Source organism: Schistocerca gregaria, chromosome 7, assembly GCF_023897955.1.
Source record: "Schistocerca gregaria isolate iqSchGreg1 chromosome 7, iqSchGreg1.2, whole genome shotgun sequence".
NCBI lineage: Eukaryota > Metazoa > Arthropoda > Insecta > Orthoptera > Acrididae > Schistocerca > Schistocerca gregaria.
In genome coordinates this window covers 199,608,770-199,633,829 of record NC_064926.1, presented here as the reverse complement: position 1 = coordinate 199,633,829, position 25,060 = coordinate 199,608,770, and the positions used below count along the sequence as shown (strand labels likewise).

The 25,060-nt window shown below is 39.4% G+C and overlaps 1 protein-coding gene across 5 annotated transcripts in view; it reads right to left on the bottom strand.

The window, feature by feature from the left end:
- The window catches only part of LOC126281930 (dual oxidase maturation factor 1-like), a 107,619-nt gene that overhangs the window by 6,907 nt on the left and 75,652 nt on the right, over positions 1-25,060 (bottom strand). For all 5 annotated transcript variants that reach the window (XM_049981269.1, XM_049981266.1, XM_049981268.1 and 2 more), the window contains 3 exons: positions 23,451-23,567; positions 23,040-23,146; positions 827-945 (listed from right to left, as the gene is read on the bottom strand). In XM_049981269.1, coding sequence (XP_049837226.1) covers positions 827-945; positions 23,040-23,146; positions 23,451-23,567 — 343 coding nt within the window. The remainder of the gene's footprint in view (positions 1-826; positions 946-23,039; positions 23,147-23,450; positions 23,568-25,060) is intronic.

The window sequence follows — 25,060 nt, the reverse complement described above, 5'->3', positions numbered from 1 at the left end:
CTTATTCAGGTAAAGACAGAAGAGCTTTTTATATTTTTGTAGGGTATCGAGAGATGCTGATGCCTTCTTGCAGAAACATTGCAGCTACATTCTCAGTCAAATTTAAAGACTCCTTGCTGATGTTGTTCCATTTAGGATTAAAGATGGTAGGGATTTCCCATATTGGGTTATGAACATAGTATTGCTTGGGTTTTGGATGGGTTGAGCTGTAGTTTTGCACTTAGATACAACTGGAGGTCATCAGCATACATGTGCTATTTGCATTATGACAAAACTGATGACACATTATTGGCATACAATGAAAAGAGAATAGGACCTAATACAGAACCTTATGACTATTACTGAAAAAATAGCAGTTATTCGTGATGCAGTCTGCAAAAGTAGGTGTGCTCTTTATTTTTATTCATTCTTCTCATGTTCTTTCTTCCTTTTTCCCTGTCACTACGAGCACCATGCATCAATTCTTTTTCTATATGTTCTCTGACATTATATTTTTACAATTTCTTCTGCAATGAATTGCTTTCTCCTTTGTACACAATGAGCACTTGCACACACTCGTCCCCAATTGTGACTTTATAGAACTTTGAGCAAGGATGTCATACTTCATGAGTTAACTTATCCTTCATTTCTGTACAGTTACTACACCAGGAAAATGAATCAGTAAATACACACCTAACAATACCACTATAATCAGTGCAGTCTTTGCATTCTTCACAAATGATGAATGATGTGTTATCATTTCCATAGAGGCATACGTAGCATACATTTTTAAAATTTGCTTTATAGTTTCACTATAGGGTGTCATATAAAGTCACATGTATATTACCTTCCCCATCTGCTGTGGCCCACGGATGGGTCATCATCTACCAAAGTAGATGGTTCCAGAGGTGTTCTAAATAGAGTTTTCTGGGCTTTTGTTACTGTTCCTCTTCTCTTGAATACAACCTGTAAGAGCAAATGTGTATATGAACAATAACAGTTTTCCCACTCATTATATAACAACAACAAAAAGACTCAAGTGACAAGAAGATAACTATGAAATAGTAAAGCAATAAATTTCCTGTGCAAAGAAGATGCATTATTGCATCATTTTAATCATACATCTTTTCAAACACCAAAGACAAAATATACTAAATGTCAACTGTATTTCCATCCAGATGAAAATTTTCTACTGGTGAAGTAAACACATAATTGAAAGCTGTTTGGTGACAGCCTTCCTGTACACATTCATTCATTCATTCATTCTTCCCTCCATAGTGTTCCAGAGATCCCAGTAACAAAGAGAACATTCAGGGCTAAGGAGTGAGTCAAGGTATACATTAACATGAGACAAAGACATGGAAAGTTAATATGTATATTGTATTAACAATAAATGATCACTGTACTACTTATACAATCTAAATTTGAGTAAATTACGAAGCTGCTACTTTGTAAAAAGCTATTGCCTCCTCAAGTTTACTATATGGCTGCTGTTTATCTGTTATCAGTCCCCTAATATATACTTCACTGCAACAGTTTTGTGCATGTAAATACTAAGTATTATGTGTAGTCAATGCATGTAAAATGAGCTTGTAATATCCAGACTGAGGTGCAAATATAGTTTTAACTGATGTACTGAACACATGGCAAGAGTTCTGGGATCATTTCAAGAGTTCTGAGGTCACCAAACTATGTTTATAATTGACATCTTTACATCAATAAAGCTTTGACATGCTAGTTCTGTATAATAAGCACTTCACACCTATACAGGCTGTTTTGATCTGGAAATTATTTGGTAATGCCAAAGATGTCACCTGGTGGTGTAACCACTTTAAAAAATTATTTTGTCATATTCTTTGTACTTGCAAATCAGACATCACATTTTTTGGTAGTCTGTAGGTTTAAGTGTTGCACATATTTATGTAAAGTAGTGTAAACATAATTTGTTTTACATAAACAGCACACTGTGCTGTAACAGGGAAATGAGGGTAACTAGCTGAAAAATGCTCCTGTCAAAGAACAAAAAGACAATGCTCTTCTTTTAAAAAACTATTGACAGGAAAATGGGCAACCAACTGTTTAATCCTCATTCTGCCTTCCTCACCAAAAATTTTGGCATGCAGACAATTCACACTTTTTAATGCTGAGAGTGAGTATCAGAGATACAGAGATGGTGGAAAAGAGAGGAGACAGTGACAGTGTCTGAGAGGAAGTGGCAATGAAAGAGAAAGAGAAAGAGAAAAGGAAAGGGGGCGTAGTGATGGTCAGTGAGAGACCGTACCAGTAAAAGAGAAAGGGAGGTTGATGGAGACAGTAGCAGTAGCAGCAAAATAAAGAGGAGAAAATGGAAAAAAAAAAAAAAAACGAGAGATTAGTGGAGAGTATACAAAGGCTTGGGAGGGGGAGGGGGTGTCTAGACCCCTCCCCTGGACCAGTGATTATGAAAGCTTCCCTAAATAGAGGGATTGAGTAAAATAACTTAGAATTTTCTGTGTTAAAAGAACATGAATATGCTCACAAGCCAGAAGTTTAGATGAAGGTGGCATGAGGATTGAAGCAGCTTGTTGTTCACTTTTCTTTCAGAGTTTTTTTTTAAAGAGGGGCATATTCACTCTGACGGGAATTTTTTCAGCTGATGGTTATCTACTTAATGTATTATTCTTACTACTCACTGATGCTGAACAAATAATTTATTTACTTTAGGTGAAATGCCCCAGAAGAGAATTCTTTTCAGTTAATACAATGACAGGTGCATAACAAGCTGAACTGAGCTTCTTGGTTAGTTTGTCCATGTTTTGGTTCCATTTTAACTTGTTCTATACACTTTTGTAAATTACACAACCTAACAGAAAAAGTTAAGTACCCACAAGGGAAGGAGAAAATGAAATTAAACTTCACAGGTTGAGAGGGTCTGTGACATCATTGCAGTGATTCCAAAATTGAGTCAAATTTGCAAATATCATTGCATTATGATCTCACTTATGTGATGTTAACCACAGTCTATGGATGTGACAGTAATTCCCTAATCTGGATGCTTGAGTGGGATGACAGAGAATGTTACAGAGAGTCCATTACTTGTTTTCTCAGATGGTAGATGCAGATTTGAAGAGGTTACAATGTGCTTGGTGCACAGTATGTCACTCCTCCCTTGTGCTATTAAAAGTACGGTTGACCTTAACCTTGACAATGTATATGCCTGCCCTCACATTTCCCTGCAGTCCAATGTTGGGCCACTGTCACATGCATTCTAACATTCTTGAGGACTAAGAGTGTCTGTATTGTAAGTGCAAACTCCCCACTTCTCTTACACGAGTTGACTTACTTGGGGATGCGCAGCTGATCTTCTTCTCTGGATAGCTGGCTTCTGGAATCTCTCTAAACTTCCTCTCTGAAGAATGATACTAGTCACAGGAACCTTTAAGACTCTCTCTCTCTTTGTGAAATAATGAGGTACTCGAAGAATATTTTTCAACAACTATCGGTATATTTTAACTTCCACAAAGAACAAAATTCACACTTCTCACATAAACAATTGACTTCTTGTAAGTCACCCATGTCGTCTCACATTGGAAACAAGTTACATTTACAACAGAGTTGGCTTGATAACCACGACTCTATTATACAGGAATCATACGCATGTCTTGCCTCTAGCAAGTTCAAGTTAAAAGTTACCAAAAATTTTTTTCACTCAATTTCTTTCATCACTAACAATAGTCACAGTTACAAAACAGCACAGAATAACACAGAAGTTACTTGGTGCTGCCGTATGCTTTCATTATGACTTCCATGGGCCGATCAACTGACAATAACTTGTCGGTGCAGTTCAACCGCCGTGTTGTCTATCGTCTTCGTACGACAAACTTCAAACGTGCACACACAGACAGGAGATGTGCAGCAGATGGGGTTCCTTTCCCCCACTCACATCTAAAATATAGTGTGTTCAACACAGTGGAAGGCTGACTGATTTTAGACTTTAGGCAGAAATTCTCAAAACACTACAGTATGTACCCACATACTGGATATTGCAGAAGTCGACCATCTGACCTAATGGAGACCCACAATGAGGTCCGTTTCATACTCTGTCACGTGCTTTTAACACTTTCTCACACACTAATCACTGAACATCTGACACTGTCGAAGCTCCTTTATATACCCTCCAGGTTGGCTAACAACCTAAACATGAACAACACAATCACACTGTGGTGGCTATTCTACTGTTTGCCGAAAACTGCTACTCTAATCATTTACAAACCTCTAATGGTGTGTACAATTAAGTTGTTACAGTCACATCTGACCATGTCATCCGTGTAGTGGATGACCTTCATCCCACAAATATACAGGTTGTCTTGAAAAGAATATACGTTTTTCAAACAAATTTATTCAACTATAAGACATACAGCTATGAAACTTGGGACACATATTTATCAATCTCTGAAGTTTAGATTTCAGACGTTTGATATGTCCTCGATCAGCAAGACGACATATATTACATCGAGACTTAAATTCCTCCCATACTCGGATAAGCATGTCCATCGTCACTATCTTTATGTCAGTACAAGTCCAGTTCTTCAACTCTTCTAGGTTCTGTAGAAGCATTGGTGCATAAACATTGTCCTTATTGAAACTCCACAGGAAGGAGTCACATGGTGTCAAATCCGTACTGTGGAGGCCAGCTGAGAAAGTGTTAAGTTGCTGGATGTTTGACAACCAGTTTCATTCAAATATTCACACCTTTAGCAACTCCAATGAGGGGGTTCCCTCATCTTGTCAAAAATTGAAGTTGGTTGATTTGGTGGAAGAGATCAAACAGCGAGGTCATCTGTCTCATTGGATTAGACAAGGATGGGGAAAGAAAACTGGCCGTGCCCTTTCAAAGAAACCATCCCGGCATTTGCTTGAAATGATTTAGGGAAATCATGGAAAACCTAAATCAGGATGGCCGGACTCGGGATTGAACCGTTGTCCTCCCGTTGTCCTCCAGTGCGAGTCCAGTGTGCTAACCACTGTGCCACCTCACTCGGTGAAAATTGAAGTTGTCCGTGTTCAGCCTTGAAACAACCAGTTTTGTAACATAGCAAGATACTGTGGCTTGTTAACTGTGTTTCGATCAAAGGAGTATGGGCTTGAACAGATGAGTGAGATATCACACAAAACAGATTGACTTTGCATGAATTTTGTACATGTTCAATGTGTGCAAGTGGGTTCTGTAGGCCCCAAATTCAAACTTTGTGTTTGTCTACTTTCCCACAATGGTGGAAAGTCACCTCATCACTGAACACAATGTATTGTACAAAAGTGCTACCACTGTCAATAGTATCCTGAATCTCATCAGAAAAGGCCATACATTTGTGTTCGTCATCATGATGTTGAGCCTGTAATAGCTGTAACTTGTAAGACTTCATAATCAGCTAACATCTCAAAACACACTTAACTATTGCTGTAGGCAGGATTTTGTAGGACTGGCTGGGGCAAACATTTTCAACTGTCCCCATTGATATTTATTAATGCCTGTAAGCAGCTAATGGTCTGGATTTCATTGCAATTTCACACTGAAACATGGTTTGAATTTGTATGATATTGTCATCGGTAATATGCGGGTGGCCAGGATTCTTTCCTTTATGTACAAATCCTGTGTCTACAAACTGTCAATACCATCTATGAATGTTCCATCCATTTGGAGGATGAGACTGGTACCTCAACGTGAAACATCTTTGCATTGTAATCATGGAATTACACTTCAGAAATTCAAGAAAGCAGAATGATTTCTGCTGGAGAGTAGTCATTTTGCAATGTTTGATGATAACCAAGCAAACCAAAGGCAACTGACATCTAGCAGCAGTGACTATAAACTAGAAAATGTTTTTGTCCATCCAATAACCAAGTCATGACATGGCAATCAATAGTTTTGACAACGTAATACTTTGTAATATGTATATTCCTTTTTCAAACAACCTATATTTTCTCAGGTGTGTAAAGAATGTAAAATCTGAATAAAAGCCCTATCTATAAGCTGCAAGTACTGGTATATGTCCAGTTCTCAAAGCATATAATCACTATAATGATAACAGCCATGGCTGATCTGCAATTCACTGACTTGTTATAAGAATGTCCTTTGCAAGAAACACTTTGAAACTGCCTGGTGCAATATTGGGACTTTTGAATGCCAAGCAATATTTGGTAACAAGGTGAAAAATGATTAACTGGAATAAATTTAAGGTATTCTTAAACAACAGCCATAGCTGTGTAAAATAAATTGTTCAACATACTTGGATCTCTTCTCACCGTTATTTACGCTTTTCATTCATTCATACATGTGTACCAAAGAACCAACTGTAAAGGAAAACCCTTAGGAATACAGCAATGCCTATGTAAGATAACAAGTATCTGGCACAGTTGTTGGATCCATTACTGCTGCTACAGTGGCAGGTTATCTAGATTTAAATGACTTTGAATGTGGTGTTATAGTCAGCGCACGAGTGATGGGATGCAGCATCTCCGAGGTAGAGATGAAGTGAGGATTTTCCCATATGACCGTTTCATGAGTGTACTGTGAATATCAGGAGCCCATTAAAAGATCAAATCTCTGACATCTCTGTGGCTGGAAAAAGATCCTGCAAGAATGGGACCACTGGCCACTGTGGCCGAGCAGTTCTAGGCGCTTCAGTCCGGAACCGCACTGCTACTACGGTCGCAGGTTCGAATCCTGCCTCGGGCATGGATTGTGTGATGTCCTTAGGTTAGTTACGTTTAAATAGTTCTAAGTCTAGGGGACTGATGACCTCAGATGTTAAGTCCCATAGTGCTCAGAGCCATGTGAACCATTTTAAGAACGGGACCAATGACAACTGAAGAGAAGCATTCAAAGAGACAGAAGTGCAACACTTCTGCAAATTGTTGCAGATTGCAATGCTGGGCCATCAACAAGTGTCAGCATGTGAGCCATTCAACAAAACATCATTTATATAGGCTTTCGAAGCTAAAGGCCCACACGTGTACCCTTGATGACTGCACGACAGAAAGCTTTACACCTCACCTGGGCCCCTCAACACCGACACTGCACTGTTGATGACTGGAAACATGTTGCCTGGTCGGAAGAATCTCGCTTCAAATTGTATCGAGCAGATGGACGTGTACGGGTATGGAGACAACCTCTAGAATCCATGGACCCTGCATGTCAGCAGGGGGCTGTTCGAGCTGGTGGAGGCTGAGTAATGGTGTGGAGCATGTGCAGTTGGAGTGATGTGGGACCCCTGATATGTCGAGATATGATTATTGACAGGTGACACACATGTCCAGAATTGCTACAGAGTGGCTCCAGGAACACTCTTCTGAGTTTAAACACTTCCACTAGCTACCAAACTCCCCAGACATGAACATTATTGAGCATATCTGGGATGCCTTGCAATGTGCTATTCAAAAGAGATATCCACCCCATCGTACTCTCACGTATTTATGTACAGCCCTGCAGAATTAATGGTGCCAATTCCCTCCAACACAACTTCAGCTATTAGTCGAGCCCATGCCACGTCATGTTGTGGCACTTCTGCGTACTCGTGGGGGTTCTACATGACATTAGGTGGATGTACCAGTTTCTTTGGCTCTTCAGTGTATATATCAATTACCAACTGTCCTTAAAGAAGTCTACATGCCCGAGTTGCTACTGCAAATTATGGCTAACTGCCAGGATTGACCATCTATTTACTAATCATATTTGACTTCACAACACTAATGATTTGGAGAGCTTCTGCAGTATCCAAGTCATTTCGATCTTCTCTTACAGCACCCACTTCTCTGAATTGTGTGAAAGCAAAATTTCCCTCCATCACACCCACTATACCCACAATGCCACTGGCTTCAACCTCCACTTATTACTCATTCTTCGCCATTCTTCTCCAAATACCTTGCCCTAACCTTTTATCATTTCTTTTCACCCATAGTTCCATTGGTCGTTTTTCCCAGTAATTGCCCCTCAGCTCTTTCTCTTGCTGTTTTGTTACGAGATTCATCTCCCCTCCTCACTCAACCATCAAACAACATTTGGTGTTCTCTCTCTCTCTCTCTCTCTCTCTCTCTCTCTCTTTCTCTCTCTCTGTGTGTGTGTGTGTGTGTGTGTGTGTGTGTGTGTGTGGTCTCAGTATGTGGCCCTATCTTTTGGAGTATGAACTTGGAACTGCCGCTGCAGTCTCTCCAGGAGGAAGCAGTTGCGTTATGGGCCATAGCATACAACAGTAAACCTTCTCTGGCAGTGAGGTATGTTCAAAGAAACATCCTCGTAAGATTGATTGGAGAGTTCAACACTCCTCTAACAATAGTCTACTACTAATAATGGGTGTTTTGGATGTGTTAATAAGACAAAACCCGCACATTGGTTGTGCAGAATAAACCATGAAAAGATAATACACATAATGGTGAAAATCCACGTTTCAAGAAGATAGAAAAAATGAAGTCATATCACCTGGTACAAAAGAACAGGCGAAAGAAAGTCAGGAGAATGTGTGGTGCTGGTCTTGGTTCCCAGAGAACAACACATTTGAGCTGCAAAAGTAGAAAGGCAACCACAAGACATATTTCACTTAATTCCCAATACGAACAATCTTCCAGTTTTAAGTAGACTAGCTGCTGAGATTTCCAACTTCGCACAGCAACTGCTATATCTCTGTCATCCTGCAGCGCATTGACCTGACAACCTGTGTTAAGCTATAGATAAAACCTGGCCTTTGGGCCAATGTGAAACACTTTGAATCATGCTGTACTTACATTGTACTTTCATGATCTAGCTGTTTACTGGATCTCAACTGCACTGTATTTTGAGTTGCCGTGATACAGACTATTAAATAAAAATATGGCATTTCAGTCTTTGATCACCATTCTTTATTTTCAATGAACAGTTTCAGGCTAGCTGCCCATCTTCTGATCTTCAGTGTTAGGTAAGCTCTCATTACGTGTATCAGCAACTTCCACATATTATCAACCACACTCCAGTATCATTTCTCTGGTGAAGTTTCCACCAATGGATCAAATAAGGCATGCATGCAAGCCTTTTACTGTGACAATGCAGAGTTACTTCAACACCTCCTGAACTGAAGGCATTAAAAGTATCTGTATGGGGTACCTACCTACTTTCCAAAGAAGCTAACTACTTTGCTGCAAACTTCACCAGAAAAATGATAGTGGAGTGTGCTTGATAATATGTGGAAGTTGCTGATACATGTAATGAGAGCCTACCTAACACTGAAGATCTGAAGATGGGCAGCTAGCCTGAAACTGGTCATTGAAAATAAAAAATAGCGATCAAAGACTGATATGCCATATTTTTATTCAAAGAACGATCACGACAATCCCAATAAGGCAATACTGTCTAGTTTTGATACAGATTATTGATGGATTTCATAACAAGAAGATCTACAAAAACAAATTTCAGATCAACAACAGTTTATACTACAGCTGCTCATCATTATGAAGATTGGGACTCATATTTGACGTCTACAGTTTCACTTCCAAGCAAGTAGCATAACCAACATTTCTTTTCTGCTATCTAAAATGCCCAGACACTGTATCTTCTACAAAAATTACACCATCTCAATAAATATGGTTGTTTACATTTGTCTGAATTCCACAGACAGCTTTCTAAGCATTACAAGCAGCCAACACATGTTGTAGCATTTTTTCAGTGTTACAAGTGGTCACATCAACCACTGAAAAGACTGACCTGTAAGCATTGATTTTTGTGTGAGAAACAAAATTGTAAATAATCCTATGCAGAATCATTAGTGTGTGATGTAATAATTATGTCTGAACCTGGCAAAAACTACTTAAAATATTAAAATGCAGCACAATGAAATTTTGATTAAAGTGAGGTAGATTCCTTAAAATGGTGTACCCATTCATGTCACAGCTAGCTAGATAATTTGACTCAGGATTTGAATCCTGATGTCCATTTGGGAACAAAGCCCAAACAACTAATCAGCAATGGCACATATTTCTACACCTGTACTGTGCAAATCACTGTGAAGCATATGGACAAGGGTATGTCCCACTGTACCAGTTATTAGGGTTCCTTCCTGTTCCATTCATGTATGGGGCACAGGAAGAATGATTGTTTGAATACCCCCGCACATGCAGTAATTAATCTAATCTTATCCTTATGATCCCTAAGTGAGCAATATGTAGGGGGTTGTAGTATATTCCTAATCATTTACAGCCAGTTCTTGGAACACACTTGAGCAATATTCTAGAACCAATCACACAAGTGATTTGTAAGCAACATCCTTTGTTGATTGATTGCATTTCCCCAGTATTCTAGCAACTGCCTGCGATACCCATCACTGAACCTATGTGATCATTCCATTTCATATCCCTACAAAGTGTTACACCCAAGTATCTGTATGAGTTGGCTGATTCCAACTGTGACCAGTTGATATTATAGTAATAAGCTACTATGTTTGTTTTATGAACTGCATAATTTTACATTTCTGAACATTTAAAGCAACTTGCCAACCTCTTCACTAGTTTGAAATCTTATCAAGATCTAACTGAATATTTATGCAGCTTGCTTCAGATAGTACTTCATTATAGAAAAATGCATCACCTGCAAAAAGCCTAATGTTACTGTTTATATTTTCTGCAAGGTCAATAATATATAACATGAACAGCAAGGCTCTTAACACATTTCCCTGGGGCACACCCAATTTTACTTCTACATCTGATGATAACTCTCCATCCAAGATAAAATGCTGTGCTTCCCTACCAAAAAGTCCTCAGTCTAATCACTTCTTCATTTGATACCCCAAATGACCATGCTTTTGACAATAAGCGTAGGTGTGGTACTGAGTCAAATGCTTTTCGGAAATCAAGAATTACTGCATCTACCTGACTGTCTGTATCCAAAGCTTTCAGTATGTTGTTTGAAAAAAGTGCGAGCTGGATTTCACATGACTGATGTTTTTGGAATCCGTGCTGGTTGATACTGAGGAAGTCCTTCTGCTCAAGATACTTCGTCATGGTTGAGCTCAGAATATGTTGTAAGATTCTACAACAAATCAATGTCAAGGATATTGGACAGTAGTTTTGTGGATCACTTCTATTGCCCTTCTTGTAGACAGGTGTGATCTTCACCTTCTTCCAAGTCTTGGGCATGGTTTCTTGTTCAAGGGATCTATGGCAGATTTTGGTTAGAAGAGGGGCTAAGTCAGCCAAAAATTCAGTATAGAATCTGATTGCAAACTCAGTATAGAATCTGTCAAGGATTCCATCAGATCCTGGAGCTTCGTTCAGTTTTAACAATTTCTGCTGTTTCTCAACACCAGTGACATTAATATTTCTTTCACTCATCATTTTAGTGTACGAAGGTTAAATTGCGGCAATTCTCCTGCATTTTCCTTTGTAGAGGAACATTTGCAAACAGAATTAAGCATTTCAGCTTTTGTTCTGCTACACTCAATTTCAGTTCCTGTCTCATTCACTAGGGACTGGACACTTTTAACTTTGGTGCCACTAACAGCCTTTACATAAGACCAGAATTTCTTTGGGTTCTGTGGAAGATCACTTGACAATATTCTGCTACGGTACTCACTGAAGGCATCACGCATTGCTCTCGTGACAGACAAATGTTTTTCATCCAGCATCTCTTTATCTGAAGACCAATGCTTTGTTTTACACCTAGTATGCAGTAATCTCTGTTTCTTTAGAAGTTTTTTCATAGTGATTGTATGCCATGGAGGTTTCCTCGCATTATGAATTGTCCTAAGCTCCTGACCTGTGCTGAAACTTTCAAATTCCCCATTGAGATAAACCTCTACTGATATTTTATCTAGTTTACTAAATATACATATCTTTCTGTTTGTTTTAGTTGGCCTTCGTAATTTGGTAACCATTGTTGCCACAATCGTGTCATCGTCAGTGATACCATTTCCAGTGTGGACCTCCTCAAAGAGGTCAGGCCTATCTGTTGCCATTGTATCCAGTACACATCCATAATGAATTGGGTCCCTAACTATCTGTTCTAGGTATATTTTAGTAGATTTAGTAGTTTCACAAGATGTCTTTACACACCCATCAATAACATGACTGTAATTTTCCCAATTAATTGCTGGATGATTAAAGTTTCCACTGATGACTATTGTATGATTAGAGAACTTATGTACAAGGATCACTCCAAAAGAAATGCACACTATTTTTTTTAAATCCACCTTTTATTCTACATGTTTGAAAGTTTTATAGTGTGTACATACATCCTTTAGGAACAATATTTTCATTTCTCCACATAATTTCCATCCCTCTCAACTACCTTACGCCATCTTGGTACCAGCGCCTGTACACCCACGCGGTAAAATTCTAGACCAACCTGTTGGAGCCACTGTTTGGCAGAATGCACAAGGGAATCATCATCTTCAAACCTTGTTCCACGAAGAGAGTCTTTCAGTTTCCGGAAGAGATGATAGTCACATGGAGCCAGGTCAGGACTGCAAGTTGGGTGTTTCAGTGTTGTCTATCCGAGTTTTGTGATTGCTTCCATGGTTTTTTGACTGACATGTGGCCGTCCATTGTCGTGCAACAGCAAAACATCCTGCTTTTGCCAATGTGGTCGAACATGACTCAGTCGAGCTTGAAGTTTCTTCAGTGTCGTCACATATGCATCAGAATTTATGGTGGTTCCACTTGGCATGATGTCCACAAGCAAGAGTCCTTCGGAATCGAAAAACACCGTAGCCATAGCTTTTCCAGCAGAAGGTGTGGTTTTGAATTTTTTTCTTGGGTGAATTTGAGTGATGCCACTCCATTGATCGCCTCTTCGTCTCTGGTGAAAAATGATGTAGCCATGATTCATCACCTGTCACAATTCTTCCAAGAAATTCATCTCCACCATTCTCATACTGTTCCAAAAGTTCACTGCATACCATTTTTCTTGTTTTTTTGTGAGCCACTCTCAACATCCTGGAAACACACCTGGCACAAACCTTTTTTTAACGCCAACACTTTCAGTATTCTGCAAACACTTCCTTCCGTATCCCAACGTAGCTTGACAATTCGTTCACCGTGATGCATCTGTGAGCAGTCAGCAATTCGTTAACTCTCTGCACATTGTCTGGAGTGTGTACAGTACGAGGCCTGCCGCTGCGAGGACAATCCTAAATATTGCCGTGCCCGCTTTCATCACATAACCTGCTTGCCCACCAGCTGACTATACTTCGATCGACAGCAGCATCTCCATACACCTTTCTCAACCTCTTGTGGATGTTTCCCACTGTCTCGTTTTCATAGCACAGGAATTCTATGACAGCACATTGCTTCTGACGAATGTCAAGTGTAGCAGCCACCTTGAAGACAGGCTGCACTCACAGGAACAGGTTGAACTAAGTTTGAAAACAAGCAGGAAGGATGTATCTGCACACTGTAAAACTTTCACACATGCAGAATGAAAACTTTATTTTTACAAAAATAGTGTGCATTTCTTTTGGAGTGACCCTTGTAGAAGTGAACTGAGGCCTTATCTAAAGTTTTCTGTTACATCAGAAGATGAGTCTGCAGGATGGTAGAAGCCTCCAATTATCATTTTATGCTCACCTCTGATACTGAGTCTTGCCCAACAATATCACGTGCTCCTTCAATTTCTACCTTGGTGGATCTGAGTTTCTTGTCTGCTGCGACAAATACACCACCTCCAATTCCCATTTGCTATCCTTTTGATATACACTTAAATTTTCCCCAAAACTCTCATTGCTATTAATTTCAGGTTTCAACCAGCTTTCTGTATCTAGTCTTATGTGAGCTTCACTGCTTTTCCTGAGCACTTCAAATTCTGGAACTTTGTTGCGAATGCTTCTGCAGTTTACCATTAGGATTTTAAGACTTTCACATGTGGGGGGCATTTCTTTCAATCTTACACTGATACTTCTGGGTTTCCTACAGCGGTTGTTATCTGGACTGGATGGAGAGTTACCTAATCTAAAAATCCCTTATATATCCCCCACACACAGTCAGCTACCCTAGTAGCAGCCTCTGATGTGTAATACACAACTTGTTATGGTGTAAAGTTAAGTGCCAGAATGCCAGTTGGGAACAATAGAGCAGAGAGGGCTGTGAGAAGAGGCCAGCCAATCACACACTGACTGACCCCTCTCCAGGACAACAATGCGATAGCAGCGGCCCCTCGGTGAAGAGAACTGGTTGCAGCCCAGTCGAAGAGAAGCTTCAAGACCAGTTACCTTGCTAGAAGTGTCATCTATATTACTTTGCTTGTATTAGGACTGTTTATACTAAAGAACCTTGCTTATTTTGCATCCCTTTCCTTGTGACACATCTGTATAACAAAATGTTAAGTATTGTAATTGCTCATTTTGTAATAAATCTCATTAATACGGTTTGCGTGAATTGTTGTCTAGCAATCCGAGAAAACAGGTTTCCTAGACACCCCATCGTTGAGGACTAGGCAGGATTTAACACAACTGGCCCATTTTGGGGGACCTTACAGCTCTCTATTTTTGATTCACATTCTTCATATAGTCCCTCTACAACCCAAATTCACTATTACACCAATATGAAGTGGTAACCAGGGTGCCCAGCGTGCTAAACATATGCACACTCAGTGCCTGTGCAGGGAAATCCCTTGTGTACAATGCTGTGATCAAAGACATATGGCAGAAGTTTGCAAAAACTGCACCAATAATGCCACTACAGCCACAGCCACAGTTGAACTCTCTCACAGAACAACCACAATAATTTTCTCTCCCACTAACAGACCAACAATCATTTATTAAACATTTTTGTTTATACTGGTGCACCAGTTGCTATTGTAAATGAGGAAGCCTATGCTCAGATTGGTTCACCATCTTGCAAAGATTACAACTGTACAACTAGCACCTTATACTTTCGCATGGCAAATGTACAATAATGGCTTTGTGCAAAAAGTCAGCTGCCGGTCACTTTCTTAGTTGTGCCATAACGTCAGACACAAAACATTATTAGGGTAGATGCTTTTTCGTCTTTTGGTTCGTACTATGCACCAAATTTTCAGCTCTATTTTCAGCATGCTTAGAGTGTGCAAATTATTATGCAGCTTACCTACAGTGGAAATCTTCTGGAGTACCTCTCTACTCTAGAGCTAGACCAGTTGACAGCAGCATTGTGAAATGTCTCCAAGTCCAAATTAGTTCATCTGGTCCAACAAGACATTCTCAAAACCACCACATTTAGTAAATGGGCAACATCATTTTGAAAATCAAGTGGCTCCCTATGTGTTTGTGGTGACTTTAAATAAACTATACTGTAAATGCACAATCAGAAAGTGATATCTATCACATTTAAGGCCAGGAGAACTCATATCAAGACTATTGTGGATAGTACTTCTCTAAAATTAATTAATTCAAACCTTATTTACAAGTGCCACTTGATGAGCAGTCGTGCCAATTCATGGTCAACAACACTTCATTTGGATTATACATATACACTCGGTTGCCTTTCAGAATTGTTAGTGCATCAGCAATTGTCCAACAGTTTATGGAGCAGCTAATCCAAATTAGTCCACTACTGGCCATTAAAATTGCTACACCAAGAAGAAATGCAGATGATAAATGGGTATTCATTGGACAAATATATTATACTAGAACTGACATGTGATTACATTTGGGTGCATAGATCCTGAGAATTCAGTACCAAGAACAACTACCTCTGGGCATAATAACGGCCTTGATACACCTGGGCATTGAGTCAAACAGCTTGGATGGCATGTACAGGTACAGTTGCCCATGCAGCTCCAACACGATACCACAGTTCATCAAGAGTAGTGACTGGCGTATGGTGGCGAGCCAGTTGTTCGGCCACCATTGACCAGATGTTTTCAATTGGTGAAAGATCTGGAGAATGTGCCGGCCAGGGCAGCAGTCGAACATTTTCTGTATCCAGAAAGACCTGTGCAGGACCTGCAACATGTGGTTGTGCATTATCCTGCTGAAATGTAGGGTTTCGCAGGGATCGAATGAATGGTAGAGCCACATGTCGTAACACATCTGAAATGTAACACCCACTGTTCAAATCACCGTCAATGCGAACAAGAGGTGACTGAGATGTGTAACCAATGTCACCCCATACAGGTGATATGCCAGTATTGCGATGACGAATACACATTCCAATATGCGTTCACCGCAGTGTTGCCAAACACAGATGCGACCATCATGATCCTGTAAACAGAACCTCGATTCATCTGAAAAAATGATGTTTTGCCATTCGTGCACCCGGTTCGTCATTGAGTACACTATCGCAGACGCTCCTGTCTGTGATGCAGTGTCAAGGGTAACTGCAGCCATGGTCTCCGAGCTGTTCATGCAGATGGTTGTTGTCTTGCAAACGTCCCCATCCGTTGACTCAGGGATCGAGACGTGGCTGTACAATCCATTACAGCCATGCGGATAAGATGCCTGTCATCTCGACTGCTAGTGATACAAGACCGTTGGGATCCAGCACCGTGTTCCATATTACCCTCCTGAACCCACCGATTCTGTATTCTGCTAACAGTCATTGGATCTTGACTAATGCGAGCAGCAATGTCGCGATATGATAAACCGCAATCACGATAGGCTACAATCCGACCTTTCTCAGTCAGAAACATGATGGTACGCATTTTTCCTCCTTAGACGAGGCATCACAACAACGTTTCACCAGGCAACACCAGTCAACTTCTGTTTGTGTATGAGAAATTGGTTGGAAACTTTCTTCATGTCAGCACGTTGTAGGTGTTGCAATCGGCGCCAACCTTGTGTAAATGCTCTGAAAAGCTAATAATTTGCATATCACAGCATCTTCTTCCTGTTTGTTAAATTTCATGTCTGTAGCACGTCATTTTCATGGTGTAGCAATTTTAATGGCCAGTAGTGTAAATTATCAAAATGATATATTAGCAAATGACATAACAAGAGAGCAACATCTTGTGAGCTTAACATCTACTGTTGCAGACAAAACAACAAAATGCACTAATTTTCAACCTACATAAGTACAAATTCTTTTAAGAGCAAATGGAGTATACTCAGGTCACATATTGAGTCGTAATGGACTTAACCAACTTAGCAACATTTGGAAGCTGTAGAAAAAGTTCAGGTGTATTCCAACTTAAAAGGCCTTGTCATTTCTCAGAAAAATAAATTATTATGCAAAATTTATACCAGTTCGCCAGACCCCTTAATAATTTACTCAGAAAAGGTGCAAAATATAAATACGCACAATGGTGTCAGAAGGCTTTTCACAAGTTAAAACATTATCTAAAGTCTGCCCCCTTTTTTGGTGACATATAACTCTTCAAAACACACATCCTAGCCACTCACATGTCTCAACACAGCAATGGCACCATTCTTTCTCACAAAAGTAATGGTGGGCATAAACAACCTGTCACAAATGTATCTAAAAGTTCATTTTAGTCCAGAGCAATTTATGATAAATTGCATGACCATAATGAGGATCCCGAAATTCTATACATTTCCTTATGGCACAAAATTTCACTCCATAACAAGCCATAAATCATTAATTTCTTTGTACAGTCCTAAGAATGACCACCCATAAAAAGGAGTACAATATTGGAGCTTCTTCCTCAGAAGTTGCAAGCATTCAGTTCATAACGCGGCAATGCCAATGCTCTATCCAGACTACTTATAAGACCAGATTCCACATATCACCCCTAGGAAACTCTGTGTTGCCCCAAAATAGACAACACCTTACAAAACTGCCTACAAGACTTACCTGTTACTGCAGCCGTAACTGCAAAGGGTACAGCCGAGGAGGACTGTATCCTCGAGCAAGTTACGAAAAACACTTGCGAATGTTCCTGGAACATCTCCCACCCACTCCCTTCCTGAACTTAGCACATATTTTCCCCTAATAAACAGGATCCACATGGTACAGGGAGTACTGATGCTGACATCAGATGTCGACAACAATTGCCAGGTGGTGTTCCTACTGCCACTGCATGAGCAGGTCATAAATCTACTGCATGTTGACTACTGGAGGATGCCACACGTGAAAGCACTCACAAGTCAGTATGCCTATTGGCCCAATACCACAGAGGACATCAAGAGGAGTCAACATCATCCTACCAAAGTTGGGAATGCCCATGCAGATTTCACTAGCCAGTTCCTCAAAGAGTTGTGGCTCATTGTCACAGACTCATTTCCCAAGATTCGCTATGTAATTCAAATGTCAAGTACCACACCAAGGGAGATGATAAAGCCTTACAGGTAAATATTTGTCATTGGAAGGCTCCCAGAAAGAAACATTTCAGAGAATGGCCCTCAATTTTCGGGTTTTTAGGTCTTGGAATCACATCCCTTCCCCCTTGCTCTCAGGGAAAGGTAAAAATACAGTGTACTCAAGTGTTTTTCTTTCAAGAAAATTATTTAAAAGTCATTATTACACAGGTTTTTAACAAGGTCAGAACACGAACTATTTTTACTTACAAGTCACCATTCACCTTCCAAGCTATGAGAAATACTTCATAATCTCAGGTCTAGCCTCATGCCCCATACAAATCATCACAAGATGTCCGTGTTACTGGGTATCCAAATTTTCTTTGTAATAAAGAACATGCTGCATCATAACAATTGTAATAGCAACAATACTTAGAACAACAATAATATGTTCAATATAGCCAGTCCTCTGCTAACTAGCAAGTAAGATCTTATCCAGTTGCAAGATCTGGCTGATATCACACTGATGCAGGCCTGAATAATATGTAAATGGAGGAGGAGGTGGAGGTGGCATGGGGTTCATGCTGGACACTCCTTTCCCTCATTAGTAGAGGGGTTTGGAGCTATTAGGATGGTACCTAGCTGGGCGATGGTTGTTGCGCATGTTTTGGCATGCCTACCGTCAGATGAGTTACATTGAAAACTGGTAATAGACAAGTAGGTTGGCTTCCACTCCATCAGCCCACCACAAGGGGTTGCCAGTAGCAAATAAACAGTTCCCTAGTAGGATAAGTATTTACAGATGTGGTAAAAGCACTGTATCAGAATTAGCTCCAGTGACAGGTAATATTCTGTTATTGACAAATAAGGAATTAAGACAGCCATCAGCTGTAATAGAGGCCCACCTCCACTTAGAGACATGAAAACACACTGGAAATAGTCCAGAAGGGCTAACTGAATGAATGAAAATGTAGCTAGTATAATTAGTAAATGTCAGTTAGTAAATCATCAGTATAGAATCCAGAATAATTGTAAGTAGCATACTTTGATCAATTTTTGTAACTTACAGGAGGGACTTTATTGCACATTAAATCTAAAAGAGGATAATTCATCCTGCACAGATAACCTTTTAAGCTGCTACTCTTCATTTAAGACAATCAAATTCTTGGTACCAAAACTGACTGACATAATCCATTCTGTGGTTTTAGGGTATTGAAAGATAACTACCAATTTGGCATTTAATGGCAAGTAAACTAAGATGACATGAGCTTTATAATAGTAAAAAATACATATGCTTTAATAAAAGGCAGAGTATGAATTTTTGAGATTGCTGCTGTACATAATTGAGGGGAATGGATGGTGTAATTATTAATATGAAAAAGTCTGTATCCATTCGATGCACTGAGGCTACAGGTAAGACAAGATTTAAGATGAAAGGCCAAATGCCATCAAAATTGTGATTTATTTTTTATATCAGTCATCTTTTTGACTAGTTCAAAGCCAATAGCATTTTGCATTCACATTGTGCTTCTATTTTAATCAAAAAATTCCTCAATAGCGAAGTTTTGCTCTTCTTTGACAATATTTATGTTGCACTGGAGCTATTGAATAAACTTATACCCAAATGTATAGTAGACAGAACTCAGTCCCATGTATTGTTTCTGTGTTTTTGCCTTGCTCATGGGATCACCCCAAATGATCTTACCATTAAGTTACCCATCTCCAACTGCAGCCCCTCCTTCCACAGTGACCTTTATCTTTTCAAATTCCGCCAGTCCATAGCCCTCACCACCTAGTCCTGCAAAGCCATGTAAATCAGGCCCAAATCTCCTTTCAGCACCTCCTCTCCATCCCTAAAATTCTCCAACTCCCCCAAATTCCTGCATCCCATCTCTCACACTGAAACTCTTGAGTTCCAGGAAATAGAGCAGCTTGCACAATGCTACCTCAAAAACCTCTTCAACCTGTTCACTTCCTACTCTCACCTAGGACTACCACTATGCACAACCTCGACAACAGTCTTCAAACCTCCCTCATATCCCCTCATAGCCAACAAACCCTGCCTCACATACCTACTACATTTACCATACCCTCAGAAACTCCCTCCCACCACTACAGAATCCAGATCCAAAACAGAGTCATGAACCTTTCCTCCAAAAACCTTAGTCCCACAGAAGTATCAGTCCTTTCCAAATGCCTTACCTTTTACCCCACTCCCAAATTCAATCACGGTGGACTTGTTGAAGATTTTTTCTCCTTCTCCTGGTCCCTGCAGTGGTCCACCAACCCTACCAGTCATACTCAATCCAAAACGTATGCTGAACCCTGTCTGACTCAGTTCAAGCCTCCAGCTGACTGTGATTCACTGCCCCCCACCCCCTGCTCCCAAAAATCATGCCCTGTTAACATACTACATTTTCTTAACCTCAGACCAACATTCCCCAAATCACTCAACTTGGAAACTAGCCTTTCATCTGCAGAAAGAATCACAATCCACCACCTAAAAACTGACCCTGACCTTATAAACCTGCCTACCAACAAAGGCTCCACCACTGTGATTTTGAACCACAGGAATTAGCTGGCTAAGGGACTCTGCCAGCTGTCAGAATTGTCCATCTACAAACCATGCTACAGTGACCCCATTCCAAAAAATCCAACAGGATCTCCAGTCTCTCCTCAAATCCTCAGGCCATCCGAGAACCTATCCCGAGTTTATCTCTCTCATCATCCTTACCATTCCCGCACTCCTACAACCTATATGTTTCCTGAAGTCCATAAACCTAACCACCCAGGACACCCCCTTGTGGCTGATTACAGGTCCTCCACTGAGAGAGCCTCTGCTCTCGTAGACCAACAGCTTCAGTCTATTACACATAACCTGCTCTCCTATGTATAAAATACCAACAATTTCCTCCACCGACTCTCCATATTTCTTGCTTCTTTACCATGCGGCACCTTTCTCATCACTTTTGATGCCATCTTCCTCTACGCTAACATACTCTGTGTTAAATCCTGAGCTTCCTGGGGGCTGCAACTTGTGACATAAGGGCACAAAGTACCTGGTGCTGCTGGTAGATGTCACACTCAGCGAGTCATTCGTAAAGCTCTGGTTGTTCTTGTCAAGTTTTGTGAAAATGACTTCAGTGTATTTGAGTGATAGATTTGTTATACACAGTATATGTGTGTGCACTCTGTCAGACAGCATGTTGTGTAGATTTTACACACGTGATCCTAAAATGAGCTTTTATCTGACAAGAGACCTAATGGACTTGGAATGTTCAATTTTCTTTATATATACATTTATAGGATTTTAAAACCTGTGCCAATGCACAAATTTCCTAAACCAGTGCAACAAAATTTTAAGAAAGAAAAAAATTGCTTATCAAATTGAAACGATTTCCTCCACTGTTAACTGCAAAACAATTGGCAGGTGTTTTGTAGTTGCTTGTAGCTGAATGCATAACATTGAAGAATGCTAATGGAAGAGTCTCTGGTTCAGATCTCCTTTGCGGCAACTTTTTTTTTTTACTTTTATTTAAATTCTATATTTTTTGTCAAATGGAAATTATAATAAAGAAATGTTAATTCATAGTTTTTTAACAGAAGTAACTTCATTTTATTTTCAATTATGGGTCATATGAAACAAATTAATATTTTATACAGAGATGTAGGGGCTTTCATTCTCTTGTGGAGTGTGTGGTAAAATGAAACTTCCTCTCAGAGTGAAACCTGGTTTATCCGGTAGGAAACTTCCTCAATAAAACTGGTGCATTTCATTTCTCCATAAACAGTTACAGATAGCGTTATTTCTCCATCTACTATTATGTTCATGAATCATACTGTTATATCTTTTTTTGTGCATTATTGTCAACAAGAAACTTCATAAAAGATAAATGTCCACAGACTATGCATTCCGTTGTATCGGTAAATGTACTATGAGGCTGCTGCCAGTACAACCAACTTTTGCAGTTACAGTGTATGGAATGGTACTGAAAGATTCAAGTTTCAAGTCAAACTGTGAAGCATTTCTGTTTTGCTCAGTAAGGATATTTTGTAACTAGTTTACAAAAGCAGCTTATGAATAAGGCATTGGACAAATCATTTTATATGTATACAAGTGAAAGTGATTTCTATCCTCAAAGATTTTAAATGACAAATAATACGCTTCGTATGTGTGTGCGAGTGTACACCTGTCCTTTTTTTCCCCGAAGGGAAGTCTTTCCGCTCCCGGGATTGGAATGACTCCTTACCCTCTCCCTTAAAACCCACATCCTTTCGTCTTTCCCTCTCCTTCCTGAAGAAGCAACCATCGGTTGAAAAAGCTAGCAATTCTGTGTGTGTGTTTGTGTGTTTTGTTAATGTGCCTGTCTGCCGGCGCTTTCCCGCTTGGTAAGTCTTGGAATCTTTGTTTTTAATATATTTTTCCCATGTGGAAGTTTCTTTCTATTTTATTTGCTTCATACATTTAAATATTCTTGAATGGGGTAAAAGCAGTGGCGCTGTAAATGTGGCTTTAAAGACTTTCTGAGGCTTTTGAGCTCAGAATTTGCTTTTATATTTTCTGGAAGTTTGTTACAAAGTCTAAGGCAGTGTATATTAAAATTATGGCTCAAGTTTTCAGCATCAATCTAGCACAAAGTTTTAATGTGTTGGAAAGATTCGCTGCAGTGAAGTGAATGATCATGTCAGGGAGGAAGGAAATGAAACACCCTGTTGTTAATCAAAAAATAATTGAACCATAAAGCTAACTGTATGGTGTTGGTGAGGCAAAAACAGACCTGAACTCCTTGTGGCTGTGGAAATCATGTTATAAGAGGGAGGAGTCATGGCAAAAATTAGCTGCTGATAACAGATTTCTTTCTTTACCTGCAGACAACATGTTTCTTTCTTTACCTTCGTTTTCAGCTCACTTGGTTCATCAGGCATATTTCCCATTTCAATGATGTCTTGTTGACTTTGAGTTGAAATTTGCTGACCAACTTTCCCAAATTCCTCAGCAGCTGTGGAAAGGAAAAAAAATCTGTATATATTGAATGCCAGTATACTTTCATATATTATGGCAAGTGAAAAATTATGATCCATGTCACATTAGCTGCTTGTATTAATATAAAGGATGAAACTTCTTGGCTTTTTATCATAGTATTTGCTACATGGAATATTTGTGGGTTTGAAGCCCAGTTCAGTACAAAGTCTTAATTTGCCACAACATTCAGTATATTTTGCCAGTTAAAAGTAATGGACAGACAAATGAAAAATTTTTAAGGGTTTTTCAAGTACTGTATGGTTGCTAAAGTAACCACTTACTCAGATGGTATTCTTCATATTCAGACAATGGATCAAGCCCAAAGAATACTGCCAGATCATCTGGATAGTGAAGGTCAAGATAAGTTATCAACAGACCAAGGATAACCAGCAGCACTCCTAAAAAGAAACCAGTTCCTGAACAACTACTGAGTTTTACATTATTTAAACCATTAAAGGTGATTTATTACCAGAATAACTGAATAAATAAATAAAACAGAGGAAGTAAAACAAAAAGTTAACAACAGTATAGTCTGGATAAACCAAAAGAAACAATAAACTGTTTGACCTTTGCAGATGATCTCATAATAATATGTAGAACCTTAGAGAATGCAAAGTTAAGACTAGAAATATTGAAGGAGACAGCTGAAAAGGCAAGTCTGCAAATATCTTTCGAAAATATAGAGTACATGACCAATGAAGGTAATTCACCAATAATTTTAAAAACCAAATATGGTAACATCAATAACACAGACAATTTCAAATGTATGGGCATAAATATAAACATAAAAAGTGAAAAAGAAGCAATTAAAATGGCAATTGAAAAAAATTAAAAGAGCTTACATAAAGCTGGGAAAATCTGTACAAGGAAATTTTTTTCTAAAGATGTTACATTAAGGCATTGTAATACAATTGTAAAACCAGAAGTCCTCTATGGGTCAGAAACACCACTTTTTTCATCTGGTGCAAAATGACATTAGATGATTTAGAAAAAGAAGTATATTGCAAAAAAAAAAAAAAAAAAAAAAAAAAAAAAAAAAAAAAAAAAATTGGCAATCGAGTTTGGGCTTCAAGACCAAACATGGCAACATAATGATTTTGCCCCAGAGTGACGCATAAGACCAGGAAAAGATTGCTATACTCTGTGCACTTCGAGAGAGAATGAAGGAAAGGCAGATCAATGAAGAATATCCACACATTCTTCCAAAACTAGATAACAGACAAACAGAAAAGGATGGAGATACAAGTTTAAAAAAGGACTTAGAAGAAATGCAGATTGAACAGGGGATCTTAGTCAACTGAGAAAAATTCAGACTAAAAGTCACGGAGTTCCCAGGTTTTCAAGAAGATAACAAACAGAAAACAAGTATATTTAACTGAAGAAGAAATTATTGTGACTGGATTGCAGTATTAGGAGGTTTATGATGCAGGTTTTGCACCTGGGCCACCCACAGAGAAGTGATCTATTGATACAGCTTTGAGAATAGAAGTGGAAAGAGATGCACTAGGATACTGCATAAGTTTTTTGGGTAAAGCAATACAACTTTGGCCCATGGCTGTAGGATGCTGGTTAGAATATATTTCATCATAGGGTAATTGAAGCTCTTCCAGATGATGTGATTGAGCTTTTCAAGGCCAGACAACTTTGCACCAGCATTGTGTGTTGCAGTGCCACTCTGATTCAGGGTTGCATACTTGCAGGGTATCATACTTCTATGTCTGTGGCAGGATTATCAACACATTCAGACAACTCCTGCTTCTCCCAGTGGTTGTGGTCACCAAGTGTGTCATGGTTGCTGTGAAAGGAGTTTTTGATGAATATTGAGAGACAGCTGTCTAAGTTGAGGTTTTGTTGGTAGCTGGTGCAGTTGATATGAACCAAGACTTTTTTA